General features: G+C 37.0%; 2 protein-coding genes across 5 annotated transcripts; one reads left to right on the top strand and one right to left on the bottom strand.

The window, feature by feature from the left end:
- Positions 1-1,685: 1,685 nt before the first annotated feature.
- LOC121806381 (TSET complex member tstD-like) lies at positions 1,686-4,177 on the top strand. Its single transcript, XM_042206399.1, has 6 exons — positions 1,686-1,823; positions 1,954-2,014; positions 2,096-2,209; positions 2,891-2,970; positions 3,259-3,383; positions 3,780-4,177. The coding sequence occupies exons 2-6, from the start codon at positions 1,962-1,964 to the stop codon at positions 3,849-3,851; spliced, it is 444 nt and encodes a 147-aa protein (XP_042062333.1). The 5' UTR covers positions 1,686-1,823; positions 1,954-1,961; the 3' UTR covers positions 3,852-4,177.
- A 720-nt stretch (positions 4,178-4,897) lies between these two features.
- Positions 4,898-14,268, bottom strand: LOC121808439. 4 transcript variants are annotated; one of them, XM_042208934.1, is made up of 20 exons: positions 14,118-14,259; positions 13,942-14,002; positions 13,462-13,825; positions 13,041-13,283; positions 12,585-12,757; positions 12,309-12,480; positions 12,002-12,139; positions 11,738-11,927; positions 11,246-11,388; positions 10,655-10,831; positions 10,447-10,557; positions 9,966-10,085; positions 9,708-9,864; positions 8,729-8,892; positions 8,525-8,611; positions 7,426-7,754; positions 6,875-6,947; positions 6,482-6,621; positions 5,768-6,038; positions 4,898-5,507 (listed from the first exon to the last, which is right to left on the bottom strand). In XM_042208934.1, the coding sequence occupies exons 3-20, from the start codon at positions 13,774-13,776 to the stop codon at positions 5,193-5,195; spliced, it is 3,318 nt and encodes a 1,105-aa protein (XP_042064868.1). In that variant the 5' UTR covers positions 13,777-13,825; positions 13,942-14,002; positions 14,118-14,259; the 3' UTR covers positions 4,898-5,192. The 4 variants fall into 4 exon arrangements, 3 of the variants coding, with proteins under 3 accessions (XP_042064868.1, XP_042064867.1, XP_042064869.1); XM_042208933.1 differs by lacking the exon at positions 13,942-14,002 and having other exon boundaries at positions 14,118-14,268; XM_042208935.1 differs by lacking the exon at positions 13,942-14,002 and having other exon boundaries at positions 5,768-6,014; positions 14,118-14,268.
- Between the last annotated feature and the right edge of the window lie 6,625 nt (positions 14,269-20,893).

The raw sequence follows: 20,893 nt of genomic DNA, 5'->3' as shown, positions 1-20,893 counted from the left end.
TCTTTTATATTTATGGTTCAAACAATTATTTTTTCCTTTAAATTCTACCATCGCCAATAGAGGCCGAGCCTTGGATATTTCCGTTCCGATGTTGAAAATTTGAATCACAAAATGCAATGTTGGGTTTGTTTGATTTTTCACATAAAATTAAATCATCCAAATCCAAGTCTGAAACGGTTAATGTGATTTTGGAGTAATTTTGTTTGTGGAAATTAAATAAGCGAAATCCAAATTTATTGTAATGGTTCAAAATTTTAAGTTTGTGAGAAATGTTAGAAATGACAAAATCAGTATATTCACATATAAATAACCCTTATAAATTTGATTAGTTAGACTGGGATAAAAACGGTGCTAATCCAAATTGTACGATACACTATACAAATCGATGAATAGCTATAGCTCGTCAGTTATCAAAGCATAAAAGTATCACGTAGTAATATTTTAGTAAAACTGTGATGCATATCTAAATTATCGAAAGGAACTAACTTAGAAGGAACAAATATATTACACCCTTCCTTTTACTTAGAATAGATTACCTGAATTTCTAAACAACGTATTTTCAAAAAAATTTAAATTGAAATACTGATATAACTGTTCAAGTGATATACTCCCTCCGTCCCGGACTACTCGCACATTTCCTTTTCGGCACGAAGATTAAGGAATGAGTGTATAGCAAAGTCAACAATTGCGGCTGTAGGTGATAATTTATACTAAAAATGGAAAGAGTGCAAATAACTTGGGACGCCCAGAAAGGAAATAAGTGCAAGTAGTCAGGGACGGAGGAAGTATCATTCGGGTCTTAAATCATAGATATATGTAACTGCGAAAAGATAAATGTAACAATGACAACACAATCAAAAGCAAGGCCTAACACTTGAAATGACATGAGATTCTTCGAAGACACTTGCAAGCTTCCACAAAATCTAAAGGTATGGCAAGAAACTTGCAAGCTTCCACAAAATCTAAAGGTATGACACAAAATCTAAATAGCAATATTTTTTTTTATTTGAGGATATTGCATACAACAATAAAAGGATAGAGTATGATATAAAAAATTAAAACAATTTTAAAATAGTAAAACAACAATGAGGATAAGATAATAAAAATGAAAACAATTTAAAATACCAAGGATATTTTTATTTGAGGACATTACGTAGAGTATAATATTAAAAAATCAAAACAATCAAATAATTACATAACTAAAAAAAGACTAAAAAAAGAATAACTATATTACTAAAAGAAAACATGAAAAAATAGGATATTGGTCTCTAAAATCGTAAACTTTAGCCAAATTTTCGTATTTCCCACGAACTTTAAAATTCGCCAAATATATCACAGAGTTTATATTTTGTTTGTCATTTCCCATAGGAGGTTAATTACCGACTAATTTATGTGCATTTTTTTACTCTACTTTGCACTATTAAATCAACGTGGTTTTCTATGTGATTTTTTATCCTATTTGTCACGAACTTAATTAATAGTCTAAAATATCATAAATATTTCATATTTGTGCGAGTAGAATAAGTTTTTCGCGGAAGATATCTTATTTGAGTTAGGTTGAAAAATAACAATAGAATGATATATTTTAAGACCAAATTTTTTTATAGTTAATTGGAAATACCAAAATTTGGCCAAAGCTTATGATTTTTGGGACCAATATAGATATACAGTATAAATATAAAATAAAATAAAAACCATTCCTCAGCTTACTTGCTTGAATCCGTAGCCTGGTTACATACAAGCAATCCACTTTGCTTCGGCGGGATCCCCTTTCATCTTGTCCCCCTCTGCTACTAGATTCATCTTCTCACGCACACAATACGGTAATTCAGTACTCGCACTGCTTTTTTCAATTTTTATTTGATGCAATCAAATCGTAACTTGATTCACAAGCAGAATTCAGCACTATACAGTTTGAAATTTGAAATTAATCATTTGATCGACTACCTGCAGAGAAGAAAATGTTGCTCGCAGTCCTGATCGCTAATTCGGAAGGCAATATTCTTGTCGAGCGGTACGAAAACCTACAAACTAGATCAGTTTGTTGTTGCTCTTTGATTTTTGATTGGTTTATTTGGATTGTTGGATGTCCTAGTTTTAATGGTGTTCCAGCAGAGGAGCGTTTGCATTGGAGATCTTTCTTAGTGAAACTGGGAGTGGATAATCTTAGAGGAGTCAAGAATGAGGAGCTCCTTGTTGCTAATCACAAGTATGTGAAACGTGATGTATCTTCTCATCATTTTTCTTGTTAACTTTACCCATTGTGCACAGCGTAATCTGCTAGGAGTTATTATCAAACTTAACCGTTACATGCTAAAAATTTTGTTGTTGATTTTTGGCCTGCACTTCTTATGCATGGATTTTAATTGGCATTGAGATTAACCTGAATTTGTATCTCGTGTTCCTGAAAGAACCTGTATTTGAACATTCATGCCTGGCACAGTGTACAGTTTATTGTTTTAGTATGTCATTAACATCTAAAAGACCTGAAGTTATGGTATTGTACTATTGTTTTTGTAGAGAAGGAAAATGATGTCCATATTATAATAAGTATGCTTTATTTAGTTTTATTGCTCCCATAATTATATTGTGCTTCATTTCCCCATCCAAATTTCAACTCAAGTTACTTTTTGTAGCTATGGTTATAGAAAAAAGTTCCCTGTTTGGACTTATCTTTGGTTAGATATTTACTATCTAATTGAAGATGAGAAGTTGGATAATGAAATTATTCTAGTGGGCCTACTTTACTCAGCTAAACAAGTATCTGTTTAGTGGAAATCCTGTTGCTTTTGTAATTTAATTTGAGACAATGTGCAATTTAGAATCTATATTACTTGGATATTCCAACTATTTTGCTATTTGTGTCATTTCTGAGTGCTCTGTTATACAGGTCGGTGTATATTGTATACACAGTGCTTGGTGATGTCAGTATATTCGTTGTTGGGAAGGATGAATATGACGAACTTGCCTGTAAGTAATTCATTCTGCTAAGCAGGGTTCCATACAATGTTCTATTAAGGTGGCATGGCATTCTTTAGGGAACACTATAGATGCACTATTTCCCTTTTTATTCTATGATAAATATACCCTTACTAAACAATTCAATACTCCATATGTGTATGCATCTACTTTTCTGGATGTTGTGTGTATTTTTCATATGCCACTCAGTCCGATACATCCCACCACAGAGTTTTCAGAGTGTCAGGCATATCCATTTCCTTGTAATTCTATCTTGACATTGTATTTTTCTTCTTCTAGTGTCAGAAGCTATCTTTGTTATAACCTCAGCCCTGAAGGATGTATGTGGAAAACCTCCAACTGAGCGCCTTTTCCTTGACAAATATGGTAAAATATGCTTGTGCCTGGATGAGATTGTCTGGAAGGTGAGGCTCTTTGACCTTTTTTTCTAGTTTACAACCATTTGTTAGTACTTTCTAGTGGAAATACTTGGAAATTTATATGCTGAACTATTGTCAGTTACCTGGTACTTTTTATCTTTTTTCCAGAGAAAACAAACTTTATTGAAGCGGTCTTGAATCTTGATATCTAACTTTGATCATTGTTTAGATCTTTTTTGAGGTTCTATCTTTTTAAGATAGCTATGGTAGATAACTATATGTGTACCATAAATATTTTTACTTTACCAAGGTATGATCCAAAGATTATCAGTAACTGAATCTTCATATATTCTTTGATCTGTGTTGCAAATATTCACGTAGTTTGCAAATTAAGAGCGACAGTCATGAATGGTGCAATTAACATATTTTCCATTCTCAAAGGGTCTGCTGGAGAACACGGATAAAGACAGAATCAAGAGACTTATACGGTTGAAACCACCAACTGACTTCTAATCCCCCGTGTGTACAAAGGAAAAGGGCCTGCCTTCTTGCTACAGTTGCTGCGTGGATGCACACTCATGGGTTTGTCTCGTAATGCTCTCTACAGATTGTTTATTTGGCTATCGGTCTGTATTCGTGTGGTTGTAGCTGTTGTTGCATATTAGATTTTGTGTCATACCTTTAGATTTTGTGGAAGCTTGCAAGTTTCTTCGAAGAATCTCATGTCATTTCAAGTGTTAGGCCTTGATTTTGATTGTGTTGTCATTGTTACATTTATCTTTTCGCAGTTACATATATCTATGATTTAAGACCTGAATGATATATCACTTGAACAGTTATATCAGTATTTCAATTTTAATTTTTTTGAAAATACGTTGTTTAGAAATTCAGGTAATCTATTCCAAGTAAAAGGAAGGGTGTAATATATTTGTTCCTTCTAAGTTAGTTCCTTTCGATAATTTAGATATGCATCACAGTTTTACTAAAATATTACTACGTGATACTTTTATGCTTTGATAACTGACGAGCTATAGCTATACATCGATTTGTATAGTGTATCGTACAATTTGGATTAGCACCGTTTTTATCCCAGTCTAACTAATCAAATTTATAAGGGTTATTTATATGTGAATATACTGATTTTGTCATTTCTAACATTTCTCACAAACTTAAAATTTTGAACCATTACAATAAATTTGGATTTCGCTTATTTAATTTCCACAAACAAAATTACTCCAAAATCACATTAACCGTTTCAGACTTGGATTTGGATGATTTAATTTTATGTGAAAAATCAAACAAACCCAACATTGCATTTTGTGATTCAAATTTTCAACATCAGAACGGTAATATCCAAGGCTCGGCCTCTATTGGCGACGGTAGAATTTATGTATATAAAAAAAATATTGCTATTTCTAATTGTTTTAATTTTCAGTTAATTTTATAGTTTTATGTATAATTATTTGCTATACAATTAGTACCCCAAATAAAAAATTCTAGATCCACCGTTACCTATGTGATATATTGAGAGCAGAATGATGTACGTTGAATAGTATAGGTAATGAAAATTAACTAATTTTTATAGACGTACAAATAGCCATAGCAGGCGATGTGAAAATAAGTGACAAATGAAAACAAATCAAACTATAGAATTAGTGACCATCTAAAAAGTTTCTAAATTAGTTCAAAACTTTTGTGCCAATAAGAGACTAGAGACAAGAATGGCTAAGGAGTTAATTTCTATCAAAATTTAATCATGTACCAACAAATACACATTTCTACAACATCACAAACTCAAGTTCTCAGTTGCGTACAACAGGCAAGAAAGAATCCCTCAACCGCAGAAGAAATGAATCAATGTCTGTGGGAATGTTTTCTGTTGCGGTGATATGCCTCGCCGTTCTTCCTCTGTATGACTCTGAAAGCAAAGGAGACGATTCCAATTCCAGCCATTGCGTAAAACACTCTGTAGGGAGCTAATGCCAAGGCTGAAAGATAGGAAAAATATCCAGCAACAAGATAAGCAAAGCTCAGACGGATTTCCCAGGATCCAATGGGAAAGAGATAGAAACTGAATTCGGGCTTGGAATTGCATAAACCATGCAGTACGACCCCAATGCTGAGTACAGAGTCCCAGAACCACGGAAGATTTTGACCAATACCAACCCGCTGCATATGTAAAAAGCGATGGGTCAGCAGTATAGACTAGAATGTGATTTTTGAAAGCTCGTATATAGAAAGATTGTTCTAAAGGCTTTATCTTAATAATTTCCTCCATTATCGTAAAATAAGAGGTGTCTGTCTTCAGACAGCTAAAAGTCTAAAACTTAAGCTTGAAGTCCAAATCACAGACACCAGGAACTAGGATTTAAATATGAGCAAGCGATGTATATATTTCTCAGCTGAAGATCTTGTGTTGATTATCATACCTGAAGCCAGGCCACAAGTGAAGGGACAAACATCAATACTGCAAGCAAATGTAAAACAAGCAACCCATGCCGGTGGTGGAAAATCTCTAATTGTGCATCACCATAGCTTTTTGTGTATTTGGGGCTACCTCTACGTGTCTCATTTGTCGGGAACAGCTTGCTATTGTTATCGTAACTGGAGTTATGTAGCATTTCAGTACCTTCACCTTCACTCCCAGATTCGTAAAATTCCTTGGTCTGGACATGGCTGCGAAATGAAGTCATCAAAAAACTGTTTACAAAGACGCAAAACAAAACTTATATTGTATTAGTAATGGATAAATGTAATAATACACATGATCTCGGCTGCCATTACGCCACTAGAAGAAAATAAGGATATATCCAAACATAATAATCAATGGCTAAAATATTTGGGGCACTATTTTAGCCACTAAACACCGAAAAATAACGTGTGTTGTATGTTCATGATTTCTCTAGCACTAAAAACTTTACCCATTAAACACTCGAAAACTTGTGTTAACATTCTCGATATGTGAGATTTCTCTTAGGCTATTAAGTATTAACATGGAAGTAAAGAGCTTGCAGGACAATCATTCCACGTAGCAAGCAACTTTCTTGTACTAGTATTACATGTCCTCATCATGTATGCACTACTACAAGAAAATTTCAAAATAAAGTATTACTGTTATATGAAAATAAGGACAGTTTAGAAACCTGGATAGAGCGCTGTGGCAACCCGGAACGTGTGATAAGAGCAATACAAACAGGCCTAGTGCTGGATGCACAAGACATACCAACGTAATAGCAAGCAATGACGTGATAAGCAGAGGATTCGTCATCAAAATCCTTACCACCTGCCCCGTGGAAGATTGAACAAGGAATACAAAAGTAACGCTTAATAGTTCTATCTCGGATCAAACTAAAGATGTTTGGGTTTTAAAAAGAAAACAGTACCAATTGTCAAGACTAATAAACGATGTGGTTACAGGTTATTTGGCCAATTGTTTAACTATTTTAACAGTTTAAGAAATTTCAGGGGTGGGGAGGAGGCAACTCAAATTCAAATCACAAATTACAGAATATAAGAAGTGAAATATCAAATTTTACCCTGGTAGATGCAAAGCTGGAGGAGATCCGTTGGAGAAAATGAAAGGAGAAGTTCCTTTCACAAACTTGCCACCTGAAATATTATTTTGGTTTAGCTTATGGTAAATACTCCCTCCGTCACATAAAAATATAGGCAGATGAGATGGCACGGGAATTAAGATAAAATTGGTAAAGTAAGAGAGAGGAGGAGAATGGTATGGTAATGTAAGAGAGAGGAGGAGAATTGTAGTTAAAGTAGAGTTAGTGGATAGTGGGGCCTACATTATTAAATTGATTTAACTTTCCAAAAATGGAACGCACATATTTTTGGGGGACGGACGAAAAATGGAAAGTGCACATATTTTTATGGGACGGAGGGAGTATAACATTGTCCCCATATTAGTTGCTTCTAGAACAGAAGGTTTGAGATGAAATTGCTAACGATTATATAGGGACTCCATAACAAAATTAAATATGACTATCTATAAAACTAAAACTTTAAATAAAGTGTTTATGGGTAAGCACATCATCTGCATGCAAGTGAGAGAATGTATATGAAAAGAATTACTAACCATTTCTTGACAGCTACATGTAGAATGCCGGCCACATAAAAAAGCATTTGGGAAAGTAATATCAAGAGAACTATTGCGCCATTTGCAAAAACATAACAAAGGATTGCGACAACAGTGAAACTTATAATTGGAGGAAGGGCTTTAGAGCTTAGGCAAGACAAGAGTACAGCAAAACAAATAGGTAATATGGCGAGGAAGAAAAACGCCCTAGGGATTCGCAGGTTTGATTCAACAGCAGATAACAGTGATGGTATAGGCTGGTCAAGTTCCCATGCATATGCTTGCCGCATCAGAGCAAAAAATGCAACAGCAAAGCATAGACCACTGATCTGCATGAATAGGTTCCGGAATATTAATAAAGATATTATTATGTCTATATATATTATAAAGATATTATTATATCTATATATATTAATAAATATAAATACTCCCTCTGTCCCATTAGAAATGAAACGTTTTCCTTTTTGGTCTGTCCCATTAAAAATGAAACGTTTCTAAAAATGGAAACAATACTCTCTCTACTTTTTCTTCTCTTTTACTTTACTCTCTCTTCATTAACTCACAAAACAACACTACATAAAATCCTGTGCCGAAAAGCAAATGTTGCATATTTAATGGGACGGGGGAGTATTAAATTAGGGATGTGATCAAATGCACACTCTAAATATTGTACAAACTCCAAACTATGATCGGGACCGTTAGAAAATGTCAACAGATGACAAAATACCAGCAATAAAAATGTCAACACAATGTCAACGGCTGATGTTGTGTTGACACTATGTTGAAATTTTTTGTTGCTATTATTTTGTCATTTGTTGACATTTTCTAACTGTCCAGATCATAGTTTGAAATTTGTACAATATTTAGAGTTTGCATTTTAACACTATCCAAATTAAATTAGACAAGTATATAATTTTCCAAATAAAAAATTTGATTGTGATATGTCTTCTTAATTTCATATTAATATTTCTAATAATTTTATGAATTTATTGCATTAGGCATAATATGTGCATTTATTCAAGATAATTTATGCATAAATGCATCAAAACCATCCAAAAGTTTTGAGTTCGAAAAAGATAGATGCTAAGAACAAATGTACCTGAGAGAAGTATAAAAGCAAGAATCTACCAGCACTAGCAGTAACGGAAACACCAATAGTGCTTGTGTAAGAGCAATGTGGGTCTATCTGAAAAGAATATAAAAAAACGTTAAATAACAAAAGTAAATGAAGAATTACCTCGAGAGTACCAAAAAAAAATTCAGACAGCAAGTTCCCATAAGTATCATTTTTCAGTCACAATACCAGTAACAAAACATTTGTCTTGTCAGAATTTTGAGAAGAACTCCAGAGTGCTGGAGAAGAATCCACAACAATTGTTTCAGAATACAGATTAGGGAATACGTGCAGGCCAGATATCGCATCCCAAGCAAGTGCCACAGGTGGGAAACAGCGTCTCTTACAAAGTCCTGCATTCACGAATTAATTCAATACAAGAACATAAACAGATGAAGCAACAAGATTGAGTTCTATCTAGAGAAGGCAGTAAGATATTTTAATAGCATCAAAATTAAGAAGTGTTAAGCAGACAATCTATTATTGTACAATCAAAACAAGATTATACAGATATATAAAAACCCAAAAAATGTAACCAGGGTTTAGTTCTTAGGATTGCAACTCAAGAGGAGAGAGAGAGTCCAGAGTTTGAGTGAAACAATGAATCAAGAGGGGTTGCAAAACTAGAATATACAAGCTGCCTTACGTAAATAAGTGATCAAGTATTTGAGCTACAATTGAAACTTAAAAAAAATCAATCCTGGCTGGCAAAATGCAAATTCACATTTCATAGAATGTGTGATCTATTTAACAAACTTCTTAGGCAGCTGGCTGCCAACTAACTAACTAATTCAAGTTGGCTAATCTAGAATACAAATTTCATGAGGCTACACGCAATGATGCTATACATGATAAGTTTTAATGTTGTGTAGATATTTTTTGAAGAATATAGCAAAGCTGTCAAGTACAGAGATTCTAAGTAATTAATCTAGATGGAGGATTTTAGAATGAAACTGATATCCAACATGTGTCTTGCAACCAAAAAGTCAATTTAAATAATGCACAGATTACACAAGATGCAAGTGAAGGCCCTGCTGAGTCAGAGGATCCACTTTCTCTCAGTTATTAGGGCAGATGGGCGACTGTAATAAGAGTTTAACAGACTTAGGTTCAAGAAATAACCTATGAAAATTGTGATACGTGATACGGGGTGTGAAAGAACACTTACTACTTGTTTCCTCATCTCCAGACTCTTCAATGGGAAATTCTGATTTTTTAATCCCACAGCCAGTTGTTTTGATAGATAAAGAAACAGGAAGAAGACCTAAGCTAGCAGAGAATGTAAGACTGAGAGCAAGAGGATGATCTTCCTTCAAAATCATATCCTGTTAAACAACCAAGTTATGGATATCAAGAAAATTGCTACCCAAGATTTGCTGAATTACCTATCATCTTCGGTTATTAAGCTATATCTCAGAATCTTAACCTGTTCTGTGTATAATGAACTGATCAACAGGTAAGAGGAGAAAATTTTCTCTCCATCCTTTGGATTGAAAAATTGTCCGACTCCCATGGATGCAGCTGGTGGGGGTCTCCCAGAAACAGTCTGAGAACAGGAAGTTTCTCAATATAGACATACAAAAGAAAAAAATACTCCCACTGTCCCAAAAAATAGACTAGTTTTAGCATTTTGGGCCATCCCCCAAAATTAGACTGTCTAAATATGGGAGTTTTCAACAAATAATAATCCTACACATAATTTATAATGTGGACCCCACAATCTACTAACACTCATTCCACTACTTTTTCCCGATCCCCCTCTTACTTTTTCCCACCTCTCTCTTACTTTACCAATTGCACATTAAGACCCGAGCCATTTATAAGTTTGTCTATTTATTGGGGACAGAGGGAGTATTATAAAGGGGGATCTTATTGCTACTTATTACAAGTTGTCATAGAGTACGTACCGGGCGGGGAGCCACAGAAACTGTCAGAAACCGAAAGCCATGCATATCTTGAGGACCCAACCAAAATATTGCAGATGGAGGAGCTTGTTCAGTTTGACTTCCTGGCTCAATCTTACAGGACAAATGGACATGTTCAGAAAGGGAATATATAAATATGGGTTCACCGCTCATGAGAAAAGCTCTGGCTAAAATAAAGACAACATAATACCTGCCTTGGAGCTGGTCCAGATGGAACATGCACCATTTTAGCTGTTACTTCAACAACCCGTTTGTTCATGGAAACTTCTGAAGCTGAAGTTTCCTTCTCTCGCCAAAGATGTAGTCTCACACCAGAACATGGTGAAAGATTTGTGACGAAAACAAAGTGGTTTTTACCATCCTCACCCTGAAATTCAAAAGAGTTCTATCAATCCTGATCGACAGTTATATTACCATTTAATGAGGTACCAATTTTATCAACAATCCCTACTATAGCTACCAATTTTCCTTATCTGTATCTCTCTCTAGCTATTTGTAATAATATACACTCCACTATGTACAAATTTTCGTAAGTGGTGAACCCATTAATTAAAGAGAATATTAAAGAACCAAGCCATATAATTTCTTATACTTATACAGGGTAACATGACAAACATATGAGAAGTTTACAACCCTGGCAGAGTTCTAGATTTATGAAGCTACAGTAAAGCCCTATATAACAGGGGAGATCCAAGTTATCTCAATTTCAGACCCTTTCACCCCTATAACCTTCCTCATAAAATCCAAATAGGAGTAGTTTCTAAAGTCCTTTGAAGCTAACCAGCTTTTGAATGTCCAACCATCGTCTTCTCCCATCCATAGCTAAAACAGTGGTAGTACTGGTTTGGATGTAGAGGTCTCTTTCAAGTCCATCTTCACTCCATTGGCTACTACTTGGGCAACCAGATACTCCAGAACTCAGTCCTTATTCATCAAAAGCATTTAGAAGCATTATTTACACAAGAAGACCAAGAATAACACTACCAAGAGCTTATTCCTTGCGCAAGTATCATAGAAAAATCAAAAAATGATAATGGATAGACTTAATACCAAATAACTTACGCAACTTAGGTTATTTTAGGAGATAATATAATTTTTCATGAGTGCCTATATGCCAAACAAGTAGTTAAGATAAATAAAAACTGTCTGGGGCCAATGAAATAGTTAATATCTATTGTTTCTGACACAAAGTATAATTGACTAATGAAGCAAAAAAATTCAAGCCGGGTGATTCAACCAGCTTCTGCATAAAACCATGGGAAAAAGGAAGTACCAGGATTCACTTTCTTCTTTTTATCATGAATATGATCAGATTTATGTGCTTGTTGCAGTTGTGTCGATGCAAAGAAGTTCTTCGGAATGCCACTATCGAGCATTTTTTTGAATATTCCAAGTCTTTGATGTACATGATTTAAAGGTTGGCCTGTCTTCATGTCTATCAGACTGAGGAGAGTGTGAGACATCTACAAAGCAATTTTGGAATTTAGGGCCCCATACACTGTGATAGTACTCCAGTATCATTAGCAACTTGACTTACTTGCACAACTAGCTGATTACACCATAAGATAACCTGGTGCTCCATTGATAACCATACGTTTCTCATGCCAGTACTACTTATGAAAAAGCCATGTGTGTGAGGAACAATGCCATCAAGGGACTCTAATTTCGAGCGTACCTGGAATTGGAGAATAAAAATATGCAGGGAAAGTGGGGTAACGGAATACTAAGACAAGTCTATGTGATCCGACAATAGAAAAGCTCTCGTCTGACTGTGAGTTCACACGTTTCAATGAATCAAACCTCAAGTAGGCCAATATAATATGTGCAAGGACACATTTATTTACCTGGTAATCATTATAACCACCAGATACAGAGATGATGACAACATGGGAAAGCAAAGGATCTGACAAGTAGCGCCCAGTTCGAGAGGTTTGGACCTCGTATCCTTTCCTCCATTCCTGATTAACTTGTGCATAATAGTGGCCCAAGGATGGCTGTAATGCCACAGGAGGAGACCTGGAAAAAATTGATACATTGCTGACAACTGTATAAACTATCTGAGATTTTTTTTAAATACAAAAAGAACTTCAGAGAACACATTAAAGAGATTATAAATTTACTGATGGGGCGTGGAGAGCGTCAGAATAGTTTCAACAGCAAACTTTCTCAAATGGGGGTGCACTACTGCAGCCCTAGCAACAAAACCACCCATAGAGTGACCAACCAATATCACGCTTTTAGGGAGACCGCCTTTTGCATGCACAGCATGCGATTTTTTATATAGATCCAAAATCTGCAATAATAAACAAAATAGCTATTAACGGAAGTATAGGATAACTTAATGCTATATGTTAATTGTATAAATAGAGAGAGTATGGCCAGCAAAGAAAATAAAAGAGATTATTGAGCCTAAGTCAAGAAGTAAATTATTTTCTACATCAGGCTGCAGCTGTTTTGAGAAGTAGAACCACCAAGTACCACAAAAATAGCAGTATGAAATATGTCCAGTTAAAGTTGAAGTGAACTCAGCATGCCTTCCTAATCGTAATTCATGCAATTAGCGACGAAAGCGGTACCGTGTGAATGGCATATACTACATATACTGCGTGTTCTTGAAGAATCCGACCATCCATTGCAGAATGTTCACCTTCAAGATCCACTGCATACCAATCAAGCATGGAAGTATATTGACTAGGTAACAAAATGTTAGTCAAATCAATATCAATGCCCTCTCCAAAAATGGGATAAGCGTGGTTAGAGTCCCATTCAAGTGGACCTCCTCGATAAGCCCTATCAGACTCTGCACCAAGGGATCTGACCTGTAAAGACACGGGAAAACATCCATATGTAAGAAGCCAATAAGGTATATAATGCTGCATAAGAAGAAAACCATAAGTCATGGTATTATAGCTAACCAAATGACAAAAATGTCTGATATGTCGGGATGGCATAGTACAATTGTACAAAAAGAAACACCAGTTGAAATAAGAGGCTCGCCTGTTTGTAGCTTCCACCATTGCCTGGGATAAAAAGAACTGGCACACCATTTATATTCTTAAGGTGATCATTATAATCAATCTTTCTCCAGCCTTCATGGTACAAAAATAAGCCATATTTACTAGTCGACACATTCTTTGGCGTGGGAAGAGGAATGTATGTCGGATACATATACGTCATGACACAACCATTTTCTACTGGTTTCAGCAGATGATACACTCCCGGAAGCCCAATCCATATGGATACTATAACCACAGTTGCTACTCTAAACTTCTCCCTGAGCGCTTTCATGTCTACACTATCTCTAAGCCCCATCCTCCAAAATCCGATCTCCAATCACCAGCATCAGTAAGAAGCTTCCATCCTGAAGCCATAACCAGATATAAAACACAGCATTATGACAGAAGTAAATAGCAGATTCAATCAAATTACGCTACCAACGAGCAATCCAAAAGATCGCTACTAAACAATCTAACTAACCAGAAACTCCGAATCCAATAGTTGCAAAACTTTGAAAATCATTATATTTGAAGCTCGCACCCTAGAAATTAAACAAATCAAGCGTAATGAAGACAAATCCGCAGCTCGAACACACTTTCTACCCCCAAAAATAAATGACTAAAGAAAGAAAAAGGAAAACAGGGGGAGTCAGTTACCTCAACGTGTGAGATCCAGCTGAGAAGTATTGGAGAACAGTACAATTGAGTGGGGATGGGAGATTTTCCAAATGAAGAGATTTTCCTCAGTTATGGAAGTAATTAAGTTTGAATCGTTACAAAGATCGAAAAACAGCGTTTCAAAGATTAAATGTTTAAGAATTAAGAGGCTAGAGGAAAATTTGAAAAAAAAAACAAAAAAAAAATAAAGAAAAGGGATTATTAGTTGGTCCAATAGAGGATTGACACGCGTACTACTTTTTTGGTGGGTGATGTGATGGCGTATTCAGAGTGATTTATCCAGTTCTTTTAAATCTTTAGATTCTCCGCCGGGAAACTGCAACATCACCGCCAACTTCCGGCAATTCCTACCCACCGGATAATACTGTGTATAATTCTTCCCAGTTTCAGACCCCAAGTTCACTTTATCAATTTTGTGATCATCAATCCAATCCAAATTACGAAGGGAAATGGACGAAGAGGATTGATATGTGAATGAATGAAGGAATGGCAGTCGCCGCGACATCTCTACGCCAATGGTTAAGGATAGATTTGGAAAATGCAGTGTGCAATCCGATCCCAGTGCTTGGCATTTGAAATAGAAATTAGATAACGAATTCCACGATTCTTCGCGCATCGGAAGGATTGACGGAAATCGAATCACACAACGACAGTGATATACTATTAATATTCTGAGTTGTCATTTTGACTAAATGATCGTTCAAATCATGTACTCCACTAACAAGAGCATACTCCCTTGCATAAGGTTGTGTAGAGTGCATAGAATTAGTTACCACAGTCAGATGAAGATCGAGCTCTGCCAGGTAGGATTGCAGAGTTGCAGTATTATTTTTGAAATACTCCTTTTCACTAGTACTGAGTTTCTCTTGGATTTCTTCAGGAAGCACGCTGTCGTGTCCGTTGAGAAAACCGGGTAATTTTCTCTCAAATAGTGAAATGAACTGATTCAGTAATTTCAGAGTTAACCCAATGGGAGCTACTCGATAAAATTACTTCTCCAAATAAATTCTTTGGAAGGACTGGCGAGGACACTGTCCCTCTTAAATACCAGATTCCTAACAGAATTTATCAGTCGGTGTAATTATCACAATATAAAAACACTCAAAAGAACCGTGCAAAACACTACTACCAAACCCGCAAATAATATTGAATACAATATCCCAACAGAGAATAAAGCCAGAAATAAATGCGGAACAAAATAAATAATAAAGAAAGAACATACCCGAAACTTTGATAACGGAGTTCGGCCAAATTGCCTACGTCTCCGAGCACCCTCTGCAGAGCCCGCTTATATATAGACGGAGAAGAGAATACAAATTTGAGGTAGATTACAAAATGGGGGGTGATCTCCTTTTATAGGAAGCCACACCCCCAAACTATCTACTCGGCAAAAATTTTGCCAAGTTTCAACAAATCTCCACCTTGGCAAAATTTCAAGTTCCACCGAACACGAATCTTCTCCATCTAAACAAACGACTCACGGTGCCTCCATATTGGCGCAGTCAAGCGCCAGCTCCAAATCGCAGAATATTAACCAAGTCTAAACAATATTCAAACTTGGCTCTTGTCACCACCTTGGTCAACATATCTGCAGGATTCTCCAAAGTCGGAACCTTTCTGATGACAATTTCCTCTTCTTCGAGAATTTCCCGCACAAAATGATAGCGAACATCAATGTGCTTCGTCCTTGCATGAAAGACCTGATTCTTTGCTAAATGAATAGCACTCTGGCTGTCAGAATATACTTCAAGTTGTTTCTGACCAACTCCCAATTCTTTCAGCAACCCATGAAGTCAAATCGCCTCCTTCACAGCTTCAGTAATGGCCATATACTCTGCCTCTGTTGTAGACAAAGCTACCGTTGACTGCAAGGTAGACTTCCAACTAACTGGCGCACTCGCTAAAGTGAATAAATAGTCAGTAGTAGATCTTCGCTTATCCAAATCACCAGCATAGTCGGAATCACAATATCCAACTGCAAAATGACCAAGTGATTTATCATGCTCAAACAACAAACCAATATCTACAGTATCTTTAATATACCGCAGAATCCATTTCACAGCTTGCCAATGACCCTTGCCTAGATCATGCATGTATCTGCTCACAGTACCAACGGCCTGTGAAATGTCTGGTCTTGTACACACCATTGCATACATCAAGCTTCCAACTGCGTTAGCATAGGGAACTTTTGCCATATATCCTCGCTCATCTTCCGTATTTGGAGATAACTGAGAACTAAGTTTCAAATGAGGAGCAAGTGGGGTACTTACAGGTTTGGAATCATCATTTATACCAAAACGCTGTAGTACTTTGGTCAAATACTGCTTCTGTGTCAGCCAAAGCTTGCCTCCTTCTCTATCCCTTGTAACCTCCATACCGAGAATCATCTTGGCTTCCCCCAAATCCTTCATCTCGAACTCTTTACTCAACTGAGCCTTCAATCTGTCAATTTCAACTTGGCTCTTTGATGCTATCAGCATATCATCAACGTATAAGAGTAGGTAGATGTAGGAACCATCTTGAAGTCTGTGCAAATACACACAGTGGTCGTATTTGCTTCTTGTGTACATCTGATCCTTCATAAACTTGTCAAACCGTTTATACTACTGTCTTGAAGACTGTTTCAATCCGTACAACGATTTGTTCAACTTGCAAACCCAATTTTCTTTACCAGCAACCTTGAATCCCTCCGGTTGGGTCATATAGATTTCCTCCTTCAGATCACCGTGTAAAAACGCGGTCTTCACATCAAGTTGAGCTAGCTCCAAATTCAACTGCGCTACCAAAGCCAACAAAATTCTAATGGAGGAATGTTTAACAACAGGAGAAAATACCTCATTGTAATCAATTCCCTCCTTCTGGGCGTAGCCTTTAGCTACCAATCTTGCTTTGTAGCGAACATCATTTCTGTTAGGAAATCCCTCCTTTTTTGCAAAAACCCATTTACATCCAATTGCCTTCCTGCCTTTCGGCAATGGCATCAGCTTCCATGTCTTGTTCTTCTGAAGAGATTGCATCTCTTCTTCCAAAGCACCTTTCCAACCATCGCTTTCTGAACTTTCAATAGCTTTCGAAAAGATACATGGAACATCATCAACAACTGGAAGCGCATATGCTACCATATCCGCAAATCGAGCAGGTTTCTTATTTTCCCGCCTCGTTCGCCTAACTGCAATTGGCTCTGATTGCTGCGAAGGTTCTTGGGGTGGAACCTCTTCATCATCTGACTCTTCTTCTTACGTAGGAGAGTCATTTGTGGTGTTCGTAGTTGGGATCACAACTGCTTCTTCGAACTCCACCTGCTTCGGTGTATACTCCACCTGCTGCGAAGTATCACTACTATTTGGATTTACCTTATTCAACATGGAAGATTCATCAAAGGTAACATCCCTACTTACAATCGTCTTCTTAGACTCCAAACACCATAACCGATATCCTTTAACACCAGCACTGAAACCCATAAACAAAGCCTTCTTTGCACGTGGATCCAACTTTGATTCAGTCACATGATAATATGCAATAGAACCAAAAATATGCAAAGAATCATAATCAGTTGCAGGTTTACCGGACTATACCTCTAAAGGAGTCTTGCCATCAATGGCAGAACATGGCAAACGATTGACAATGTGTTGAGCGTATGTGATGGCCTCAGCCCAAAATTTTCTGTCTAGCCCAGCCTTAGACAGCATACAACGAACTTTCTCCACTAGTGTTCGATTCATACGCTCTGACACTCCATTCTGCTGTGGTGTATTTCTCACTGTGAAGTGCCGAACTATGCCACACTCTTGGCATACATCTTGGAAATGATCACTCTTGTATTCTCCACCGTTGTCAGATCGGAGAACCTTGATCTTCCTCCCCATCTGATTTTCAACTTGAGCTTTCCATTTCAGAAAAATCCCAAGGACTTCATTTTTGCTCTTCATAGTGTACACCCAAACTCTCCTGGAAAAATCATCAACAAAAGTGACAAAATAGTGTCTACCTCCAAGTGACGGAGTCTTGGCAGGTCCCCACACATCTGAGTGCACGTAATCCAGAATTCCCTTCGTATTATGGATTGCAGTGCCAAATTTCACTCTTCGTTGTTTTCCCAGAACATAATGCTCGCAAAACTCTAATTTGCAAGACTTCGTACCTTTCAATAATCCTTGCTTGGCGAGAATTTGCAATGATCTCTCACCAGCATGTCCCAATCGCAAATGCCAAAGCTTCGTTGCCTCTGCATCCTTCTTATTACTCGAAGTTGCAGTTGCTACTGTCCCAACAACTGTACTACCTTGGTAGTAATACAAATTGTTCTTCCTCACACCTTTCAGCATCACCAACGCTCCTGAAGTTGCTTTAAGAATTCCATCTTGCATCATCACAACTAGGCCTTTAGATTCTAAGGCCCCCAATGAGATGAGATTCTTCTTCAACTGGGGCACGTACCGCACATCCTTCAAAATTCTAGTAGATCCATCCTGATTCCGTAGCTTGATTGAGCCTATCCCGGCTGTCTTACATGGACTGTCATTCCCCATGTAAACAAGTCCGCCATTGAGTTCTTCGAAATCAAAGAACCAATCCCTGATGGGACACATATGATAGGTGCAACCTGAATCCAATATCCACTCGTCTGGATGCGATGTTGAAGGTGAAACCGTCAAAGAACAATCTGACTCCGCATCATTTTTGCATTCAGCAACATTTGCATCTTGCGAAGCCTTTTCTTTCTTCTTCAACTTTGGGCAGTCTTTCTTCCAATGTCCTTTCTCATAACAGAAAGCACACTCATCTTTGGCAACTCGCCTTTTCGATTTGGACCATCCTCTTCTCTCCTTTGATCGGCCTTGTTGACGACCTCTTGCCACTAATGTTTCATCTGTAACTGCTTTGCCTTTCATTTTATCTGCCTTTCGCAATTCATGACTATACAAAGCAGAACATACAGTATCTAAAGACACATTCTCTTTACCGTGGAGTAATGTGGTCTCCAGATGTTCAAATTCATCAGGTAGAGACGACAACAACATCAATGCCAGATCCTCATCCTCAAATTTCACATCTAAATTTAGCAGGTCTGCTACTAATTGGTTAAACAAAGTAATGTGTTCATTCATAGTGGTACCTGATCGGTATTCAAATCGGAACAACCTTTTCTTCATAAGGAGCTTATTCTGACCACTCTTCTTCAGAAATTTGTCCTCCAGTGTCTTCCACAATCTATGTGCAGAAGTCTCATTCTTGACAGCATACTTCTGCTCCCTGGATAGACACGACCGAATTGTTCCACAAGCTAACCGATTTATGGTACTCCAATCTTTATCATCTATATCTTCTGGTTTCTTTTCTTCAATGGCAATGTTAAGACCTTGCTGGAAAAGAGAGTCTAGAACCTCCCCCTGCCACATACCAAAATGGCCAGTACCGTCAAATATCTCCACCGTCAATTTCATATTTGACAGTTGAAACCTCGACCACGATGACGAAGAACTAGCCTTGTTTTCTTGATCATTACCCGCCATTACAGACTCAAAATAAAGTATTCAATATTACAAACAAATAGAACCAAGGACGAACCTTGGCTCTGATACCACTTGTTGAGAAAACCGGGTAATTTTCTCTCAAATAGTGAAATGAACCGATTCAGTAATTTCAGAGTTAACCCAATGGGGTCTACTCGATAAAATTACTTCTCCAAATAAATTCTTTGGAAGGACTAGCGAGGACACTGTCCCTCTTAAATACCAGATTCCTAACAGAATTTATCAGTCGGTGTAATTATCACAATATAAAAACACTCAAAAGAACCGTACAAAACACTACTACCAAACCCGCAAATAATATTGAATACAATATCCCAACAGAGAATAAAGCCAGAAATAAATGCGGAACAAAATAAATAATAAAGAAAGAACACACCCGAAACTTTGATAACGGAGTTCGGCCAAATTGCCTACGTCTCCGAGCACCCTCTGCAGAGCCCGCTTATATATAGACGGAGAAGAGAATACAAATTTGGGATAGATTACAAAATGGGAGGTGAGCTCCTTTTATAGGAAGCCACACCCCCAAACTGTCTACTCCCCACCGATGTGGGATGGCAAAAATTTTGCCAAATTTCAACAGTGTCGACCATCCATCCCAAGCTTCGGATGACTTCTGCCCGTTTATATCTACAAAACCAGAGAACGTCATTGATAATCATAGGACATGATGAGGTTATGGCCTTCACATGTAAAAGTTGGCTGAGAGTGAGGCCTGATTACTCACACATAAGTCATGAGACAGCGCTTATTCCGAACCAGTGCCCCAAACTGATCAGATATCAAAGCACTTTGGATGAGTTTCTTCTCAGCTTCAGTGCTGCTCATATCATCTTCTGAAATTCCAATCTCCTCTTCCGATCTCCTTTTATCTTTCAAGTTATTTTCATGCTCTTGTATTTTCCTGGCATCATCAAATTCAATAGTTTGAATAGGAAACCAGCATAGACATCTGAAGTCATAAGAGCATCCACCATAAGGTGGACACTTCCAATAGCCCCGCCACTTTTTTTGTCCACAACCACTTCGTATTTGTCCGCGCCCACAAAAAAAAGTGTCCGCAGCAATAGTGGATACTTTTTTTTAGCCACTTTTCACTTTAATTTTAAATTTTTATATTTTAATTCAATTATAATTAAAATTATCAAACTGCACATAATTAGAAAAAAACGGCTACAATTAAATAAATTAAAATTGAACACTAAATTTTCGTCGTATTAA

This window comes from Salvia splendens, chromosome 6, assembly GCF_004379255.2.
Source record: "Salvia splendens isolate huo1 chromosome 6, SspV2, whole genome shotgun sequence".
NCBI lineage: Eukaryota > Viridiplantae > Streptophyta > Magnoliopsida > Lamiales > Lamiaceae > Salvia > Salvia splendens.
The sequence above is the reverse complement of the archived record's forward strand: the minus strand, read 5'-3'. Positions and strand labels throughout refer to the sequence as shown.